Raw genomic sequence first — 9,320 nt, 5'->3', positions numbered from 1 at the left:
CATACAACATACAACAGGCATTTTAAGGCCATTTTCCCTGCAACCGCGGGGGTTAGCCTTGCGGGCCCCATGTCAATCTTCTCCATTTTGCCCTATTTTCTGCATCTCCCCTTGTTAACCTCTTTGCCCTCCTTGCCCGCTTGCATATGTATATATTTATTTATATATATATATATATATATATATATATATATATATATATATATATATATATATATATAATATATAAATATATATATATATATATATATATATGATTATATATATATATATATATATTGTTACAGACACGACTTTGATGTTAAGGTGGGCCGAGCGGAATGGCCGTCGTGTCCGCACAAATTACCCGATTGTACTCGAACGTCGACGAAGCCGCGCTACGCTGGCTCAATAGGAAAGAGAAGACACCCGGCTGGGTTATAATGACACAATACGACACCAGGGGTTCAGTTCTCAAGACCTCCGGAGGAGGTTATATTAAGGCGGAAGGTTAGATTACAACTACAAGAGGTACATCATAGGAAGACAGGCACTTAGACACAACCTTATATTATTCCCGACAGACCACAGAGAAACAGGACAAAAACTGACTCACACGGGGATTGATGGCTAGGAAAGCGGGTATTCGATGGCCAGCACAAGGTGCACCTTGTGCTCAGGGACAGGATGGCGCGGCCCAAAAGATGCAGGAGGTCTCTCAGCGCTCGAGGTGGCGTCTTGTCGTCTCAAGCTGGGGGCGCATCTGACGTCACATCCGGCGCGGGGCCGCGTATATCCGGCGGGGAGTGACACGCCCTCGGCTCGTTAGCTCCGCCTCGTGGAATCGGCACGTTGCTTCTCATTGGGTGCGTGCGGGGGGGTTACTGGCTCCGCCCCTGACGAGGAGCTGACAGCCAGCCCCTTCGGGGTAACGCCGTGGAGCGTATGGTCAATAGCGCTAATCGAGCCGGTGTGAGGACGCATCCTCCCCCGCTCCGCCGCCATCTCCTCTGTTGTTGTAGTCGTAGTTGTAGTTGTAATTGTTGTTGTAGTTGTTGTTATTGTTGTTGTTTGGGGAAGAAGATGGGAGGAGGTATGGGAAAGGTCCTAAACTCACTACTGGTGCCATATAATCACATTCTGGTGCAACGAAGAGTCATAATTAATGGAAACGAGGCCTTAACTGACATAGATTAAGAATAACTAGGAAGATGTCCGAAAGTTGTCTACGTGTGGTGCGGTGGACCTGGGCACGACATTTAATGGGGGAATAAGGGGAAGGTCGGCTCTACTGATTGTTATTTACATGCAATGGGACTAGGGAATGGGGGACTGGGGAAAGTTGGGGAGTATTGGAGAAAATAGGGGAATATTTACAAGCGGATATGGAGGCCAAATTCCATATTCGCAACATTGCACCCTTCTCTACCCTCGGGGCGTCCCGACCCGATAAATTTTTACCTACTTTAGTGTGGCACGCAATGTAGTTCCCTCTACTATTAACTCTACCCTGAGTGCGACAGTTTTACAGATATTCACAAATGAGTAAATATGTCCCCCTGCGACGTTGCACCCTTCTCCTCACAGAAACACACCCACAGGATAACCGAATCCGGAAAGAATTCTCAAACTAAACATACAGCCGGTAGGGAGCATTATTTACAAGACTACGCTGCTATTTACACTACGATCCAGGACCTGTTTTTGGAGGGACACATGCAGATGTTATGCATAGAGAGAGAGCGCGCTTGCCAACATCGATACACCAACCCACGAGTGCTCTGTGGCCGACGGCCTTTAATAACGTGCAGAGCACCCTTTCCCAGCATCAAAAGCACCACCCCACCACACAGTCAGCACCATCCGGTGCAGTCACCATTGTTCATTGGTATAAAAATAAATTCGACAACCCCTAACCCTGCAGGTGTCTCTTGCTCTTCTTGTGGTGCACTTGGTGGTAACTAAAAGTGGTTCACCTGTATGGCATAGGTGCCACGTTGACCCATAGGTCCATCCCCGGGTGGTGCTTGGCCGCAAACGAACTGCGGTCCATTGTGGGTGGCCACAAACATTGCGGTCCATATGGTGTATCGATCCCGGCAGCAAACAGCGAAAGTGCAGGCCCACAACTGCGCAGCCAGCACCTCTCTCTCCTCTCTCTCTACCCCAAAGCCAGATCCTCGGAGGTGGGAGACAAAAGAAGCAGACAAGTGAGTAAGGTGGTAAGGGCGCAAAAGTGCACGCAATACAAGATGATGCACACTGGGGGCACATGGGAACCAGGTGAGACAGGTACGTTCCTATCGTACGCCCCCCCCCCACCAGGTAACCTACATGGCCCCTCCCTTACCCCTTACTGTATCCACAAAACACAACACTACCCATAAACATCTACTTTACAAATCGACAAACATCCCTACTGTCTTCCCCGTTCCTCCCATAAACCAAATTCGTCTTCTCTCCCTCCTAACCAATCAAATTTGCCATTTTCAACTCTCATCAAAATTTGCCATTTTCAACTCAACATCAAAATTTGCCATTACCAATTCATCATCAGTCCCTCCTAGGGAGGGAGAGATGGAATCACCCCAATGTCTCATCCACGTCGTGATGCGTCTCACAAATCCACAGCAATTTCATTTCCTGCACAAAACAAAGAAAACACAGGTGTGGAGTCATCATCATCACCACAGGCAAGTGGCTGCGTATGGTGCGACAGGTTCATCAATCCTAACTATCTCCTAAATGACTTTAACAACTTTACACTACCCGGGGTCTTTCTCCGGCCAAACCATTGGCCCTCTTACGCTATGGGTTCTAAAAACCAATTCCCATTGGCCAAACTGTGGTGCTCTTCAATTTGGGGTCTCACTCCCCCGATTCATCTCCCGGTGCCCTCGTACAATTTCTGGGCTGCGACGTGTACCTCTCCCAGTGGGTCTACCCACCTGCACACCTCCACCACTGCAGTTGCCTCCGAGCTTACCTGCTCCTTACCCTAACCTAACTACCAGGGGAAGGCCCTCTGGCTCTCTCCCCACTCCGTGCCCTCTCTGGCACTGGGCTGCCCGATCCACACCCGGGATCCTCAGGCACCCACTCACAACTACCGGCTCCCAGAGCCCACCTGCGGCCTCACCTGGCCGACATCCTCACAGTGGTGGAGTGCCCAACCAACTACACACACTAACAGGCTACACGCCCAGCCATTTCCACAACACTAATGCACCCATTCACAACACCATTCTGCAACCGCACCACAAATGCCAATATCCAACCACAATTTACCTGCACCCTCTACCTAACACTTACACTACCCGCCCCGGGTGCTCGTGAAAGGGGTCCACTCTTCCCCCATCCACACCTTCGCACCATGCACACCACTCCGTACCACTCACTCCAACTCTCTCCACACACCTGTACCTGCACACCTGTGCTCTCACACCTGGTGCCACCTGCACCCTTCTCTCCCCAAGCGCATTCGCGCTGATCCACACACTCACTACTCATACACTGCTCCACACACCTGTCCAGTTGCACACCTGTGCAATCACACCTGTTCAATTCTCACACACACACGGCATCATCTCAGCTAACTACTCCCTTCTGAAACTTGCGCTTCCCAGTCGTCCCTTTAAACTATTGCGCTCCCTCGTCATTATCATCCATACTAATCTACCTGCGTCCCCACTACAGGTATCAGTCACTAACTAAACTTAACGTTACCTACTGTCATCTTCGCTAGATCCCTACACACAATATCCTAACCCCCCCGGGCTAGTTTTCACTGCCATACACCCCATAAGCTATTGCTCCTTTGCCCCCCTCATGGGAAGGGTGGCAGGGATGCCATCCCACCACATCGGGGGTCTCTCACTACCAATTTTGCACATCAAATTTCAACAAATCAAAAATTTGCCAATCACTGCCCATCATCTGCCAATCACTACTGCCAATCCTTTGCCAATCATCAAATTTTGTTTTTCTCTAATTTTGGGTCCAAAACACTAACCTCATCACCCAGTCTACTCACTAATACCTCTCGGTGCGCCAATCCCTGTCCAAAGCCCGGCTTCGTAAAGCCAAGCAATGGATGCTGGTTGTTTTGTGCCAGCGGCTGGATGCGTCCGGCACTCGGTGCAGGGATGGGGGCTTACCCGGGCCGAGATCCCACGCATCACCTCGGCGTGGAGCCATCCAATGTCCCGATCTCGACCTGCCGGAATGCCTCAACAAAAGGTGGTCGCCATGACGACCCTTTCTATCGGGCCGCCCGCTCCGCCTAGTGGAGCCTGGACGCGGCCGTTCAAAGCGAGGCCCGGCACGCACCGAGGGCCCGATTCGGCTATAAGTCGTTCTAAACTCTACCCCGTCTAACGTCGATGCTTCACCTGGACGCTTACACCCCGCAGCCCGTTCCTTGCTCACACATCCAGCCGTGCCCATGCTCCTCGTACCTTTCCTTACACACCCAGGTACACTCATTCCACTCACAGCCTTGGTCACACACCTGACCACCGAACACTTTGGCACACATTCGTCGCTCGCACACCTCACCAATACACCTCTTCGCGCCCCCTCCTCTGTCACCTCCTCTGTGACAATCACAGGTGTGCTCTCATTCGCACACCCAACCACGTGCCTCACTACCAATTCCAGCGTGCATTCCCACTCACGCTCTACCATTCCAGGTGTGCATCCTTCCATCCCAGGTGTACATCCTCGCTCACCTGTCACAACTAACTCACGCTCCATGTCACTCTCACTACTTTCACCTCCACTCGTGACAACGCACTCACCCTTACTCTTGACAGCACACTCTTTCCTCATGCACCTGTCCTTCACACACCTTTCTCGCGCACACTCTCCCGTTACACCCTCTGTAACACTCACCACAGGTGGACACTCTTCCTTACTTCTGACAGCGCACTCTTTCCTCATGCACCTGTCCGTCACACACCTTCCTCGCGCACACTCTTGCGCACACTCTCTGGTCACACCCTCTGTAACACTCACCACACCACGCTTCCATGTGCTCCCTCGCACACGCGCTACGACCGACTCACTCCCGCCAGCACACTCACTCCTTGGCACGCACTTTTTCCTCACACACCCCAGAGTCGGACTTTCTTGCACACCTCCATTTTCGCACACCAGACCTGTCGCACACTTCACCAGTGGCCTCTCACGAACACCCGGGTCTATCTCGACCCCCAAGCCTCTTAAATCACCTGGCGCATCATACGCACGACCATATTGGTCACCACTTACACCGGGTCCTCTTCCTCTTCGCTTCTCCTCCATCACCTGCGAATCCCTCATCCGGTTAATGAGCACATCATCACGATCCAAACACAGACTTTGGACCAATTCTTTTATCTCCTCTTTTATCTCTTTCTTATCCCCTCTCCGTCGCTTCTTAATTTCGCTCATCCCTTCTTCCACTTCTTCTAATTTGTGCTTCACCTCTTTTATTCCCCGGTACGTCTCCTCAAGCTCATCCTCTAAGGCTACCTTGACCGTTTCCATGTGCGTCCTCACCTGCCGGTCCTTCGTCTCCATAACCTCTATCACCTCGTCCCACCTCGTTGTCAGTCCCTCACGTACCATCTGACATTCCCTCTTCGTCGCTACCAAGTCATCTTTTAGTTCTTTCTGTGTCGCCTTTAAACCTCCTAATACCGCAGTGTTCCTTTGAACCTGCTCCACTAACTCCGTCTGTCCCACCGTCAGCTGCTCCACCTCCTGCGTCAGGTCCTCTATGCCCCCTTGTAACTTTACAGTCCCCTTTCTCACCTCCTTTTCCATGTGCTCCTCACAGTGCCTCACCTCCTCGCGCACTCCTCCGACCTCCTCACTCACTCCTCTTCTGATCTCCTCTCCCATCACTTGCATCTCCTGCCCAGATGCCACCCTCATCTGCTCCATTTCCTCCCTGTGAGCATCCAGTTTGGCTTCTACCCCCATTCTGACCCCCTCTATCTGCTGCTCCATTTGTTTAACTTCCCTTTCCGCTTGGTCCCTCATGTCCCTCAATTTGCCTTCCATACTGTTTTCTAACCCCTCTAACCCTTTTTGCATCCCTTCCATTTGATTCTCTTGAGCGGCCATTCTGTTTTCTACCCCCGTTAACCCATGTTTCACTCCCTCTATCTGATTCTCTTGAGCGGCCATTCTGTTTTCTACCCCCGTTAACCCATTCTTTACTTCTTTTATCCCGTTGTCTAACTCCTCAAAATTATTGTCTAACTTCTCAATTTTCTTGTCTAACTCCTCAAAATTATTGTCTAACTTCTCAATTTTCTTGTCTAACTCCTCAAAATTATTGTCTAACTTCTCACTGGTACCCCTCGCTTCGTCCCTCATTACCCCCATTTGGTTTCCCATTACCCCCATTTGGCCCTCCAATCGCTCACCCTGAGCATCCATCCGGTTCCCCATTCTGTTTGCCATTTCTTCATTATTCTGGGCCATAAGGGCCTTCATTTGTATAAAAAAAAGGCCCCAATCCATCGGGGGCGCTGCCACGGTCGCTGGCGCGGTGATCAGCGAGGCGCCATTTTGCGCGCCCGCTTCTTCGTGCGTGACGGCGCTATTTTGCGAACCTGCCGCCCTCACTGCTTCGCTCTCCTCCTGTCCCTCATTTTGGTCCTGGATCGACCCTACCTCACTCTCCTTTACCGGACCCCAGCTGTCTTGATCCGCCATAGCGCGACTTTCAAAATTCGGTTTTTATTTTTTTATTTTCGTAAAACAAATTGAAATTTCGCCGTTATAATTTCGCGCGGGAAACGCGCTCCGAATCGATTTTCCCTCCCAAAATTTGGGCCTAACTAATTTAGTCCCGGGTTCGAATTCCACTCCTCGACACCAATTGTTACCGTACTAACACAATTGGTGTCCAAAATTTGGGCTAAATAAATTTAGTCCCAGGTTCGAATCCCATCTCCTGACTACCAATTGTTACAGACACGACTTTGATGTTAAGGTGGGCCGAGCGGAATGGCCGTCGTGTCCGCACAAATTACCCGATTGTACTCGAACGTCGACGAAGCCGCGCTACGCTGGCTCAATAGGAAAGAGAAGACACCCGGCTGGGTTATAATGACACAATACGACACCAGGGGTTCAGTTCTCAAGACCTCCGGAGGAGGTTATATTAAGGCGGAAGGTTAGATTACAACTACAAGAGGTACATCATAGGAAGACAGGCACTTAGACACAACCTTATATTATTCCCGACAGACCACAGAGAAACAGGACAAAAACTGACTCACACGGGGATTGATGGCTAGGAAAGCGGGTATTCGATGGCCAGCACAAGGTGCACCTTGTGCTCAGGGACAGGATGGCGCGGCCCAAAAGATGCAGGAGGTCTCTCAGCGCTCGAGGTGGCGTCTTGTCGTCTCAAGCTGGGGGCGCATCTGACGTCACATCCGGCGCGGGGCCGCGTATATCCGGCGGGGAGTGACACGCCCTCGGCTCGTTAGCTCCGCCTCGTGGAATCGGCACGTTGCTTCTCATTGGGTGCGTGCGGGGGGGTTACTGGCTCCGCCCCTGACGAGGAGCTGACAGCCAGCCCCTTCGGGGTAACGCCGTGGAGCGTATGGTCAATGGCGCTAATCGAGCCGGTGTGAGGACGCATCCTCCCCCGCTCCGCCGCCATCTCCTCTGTTGTTGTAGTCGTAGTTGTAGTTGTAATTGTTGTTGTAGTTGTTGTTATTGTTGTTGTTTGGGGAAGAAGATGGGAGGAGGTATGGGAAAGGTCCTAAACTCACTACTGGTGCCATATAATCACATTCTGGTGCAACGAAGAGTCATAATTAATGGAAACGAGGCCTTAACTGACATAGATTAAGAATAACTAGGAAGATGTCCGAAAGTTGTCTACGTGTGGTGCGGTGGACCTGGGCACGACATTTAATGGGGGAATAAGGGGAAGGTCGGCTCTACTGATTGTTATTTACATGCAATGGGACTAGGGAATGGGGGACTGGGGAAAGTTGGGGAGTATTGGAGAAAATAGGGGAATATTTACAAGCGGATATGGAGGCCAAATTCCATATTCGCAACAATATATATATGATTATATATATATATATATATATATATATATATATATATATATATATATATATATATATATACTGTCACGTGAAAAAGTAAGTACACCCCATGTAAAGTTTTGACTTTTTCAACATATTTCAACATTCAGCTATTTGATCTTCATTTCAACAATATTGATAGATAAAGGTGATATTGTAGCGGCTGCCGCTGGGGTTACACAATCGCCTTGCACCTATCAAGGACGCGGAGCGATCACCAGGCCGGGCTCGTCCAGGACGCCCGGGCAGGCCCGCGCTCGACTTGCCAGGCCTCGGTCGGGACGCCCGGGCAGGCTCGCCCTCGGCTTGCCAGGCCGCAGCCGGCCCACGGGGCCACGCCCCCTGGCGCCAGGCCTGGGCAAACCCCCTGGCGGAATAGATATATATTGCCGACCGTAAAACGTTTTTCCCAGAGTGCCTGAGTGTTTGATTCTAATAAAGCAGCTCAGATGAATTCAAGCTTTTTGTCGCGTCCATTCTTTCGATCGACGTGGGAGCCACAGCTCCTTCATTGGTGACCTACCGACATGGACACGGCAGTCGCCCTTAAACTGCCTACCTTCTGGGAGGCTCACGCGGCGGTTTGGTTCGCACAAGCGGAGTCCCTGTTCGCCCTGCGGGGCATCACGGCGGACGACACCCGCTTCCACCACGTGGTCGCTGCGCTCGGTTCAGCCACCGCAGCCCGCGCCCTGAGCCTCCTCGAGAGCCCGCCAGCCGCGGACAAATACGGCGCGATTAAGAAGCTTCTCCTCGATGCTTTCGCCCTCCCAGCGGCGGAACGCGCACGGCGCCTGCTCGATTTGCCGGAGCTCGGCGACACGCACCCTTCCGAGCGAATGGACTACATGCTTTCGCTGCTCGGCGAGCACTCTCCGGCATTCCTGTTCCGGGAGCTGTTCCTCCGTCAGCTGCCTAACCCGGTACGCCTCGCCCTGGCAAGCACGACGATCACAGATCCCCGGGCCCTTGCCAGAGAAGCCGACAAAATCTCCGCCGCGGGACAGCGCATCGCAGCGGCGACATGGGACCCGCCGCCGCCTGATGCACCATCCATGGCGCCCGAGCACCCGGCGCGTTCGACGGCCGAACTGCCGACGCAATTGGCGGCCGCTATACCGAGCCGACCACGTTCAGCACGACGTCCGAAGCCTCCACCCGACCAAGCGTGGTGTTCCTATCATGCCAGGTTCGGACAGAAGGCCCGGACATGCCGACCCCCGTGCACCTTCGGCG

At 52.0% G+C, this 9,320-nt stretch overlaps 1 protein-coding gene across 1 annotated transcript; it reads right to left on the bottom strand.

Annotated features, from left to right (window-relative positions):
• Window positions 1–3,925: 3,925 nt before the first annotated feature.
• LOC144888713 (uncharacterized) lies at window positions 3,926–6,152 on the bottom strand. The gene is made up of 3 exons (XM_078767713.1): window positions 5,093–6,152; window positions 4,825–4,924; window positions 3,926–3,937 (listed from the first exon to the last, which is right to left on the bottom strand). The coding sequence occupies exons 1-3, from the start codon at window positions 6,088–6,090 to the stop codon at window positions 3,926–3,928; spliced, it is 1,110 nt and encodes a 369-aa protein (XP_078623839.1). The 5' UTR covers window positions 6,091–6,152.
• Between the last annotated feature and the right edge of the window lie 3,168 nt (window positions 6,153–9,320).

This window comes from Myxine glutinosa, chromosome 13 (assembly GCF_964187855.1).
Source record: "Myxine glutinosa chromosome 13, kmMyxGlut1.1, whole genome shotgun sequence".
Classification (NCBI taxonomy): Eukaryota; Metazoa; Chordata; class Myxini; order Myxiniformes; family Myxinidae; genus Myxine; species Myxine glutinosa.
The sequence above is the reverse complement of the archived record's forward strand: the minus strand, read 5'-3'. Positions and strand labels throughout refer to the sequence as shown.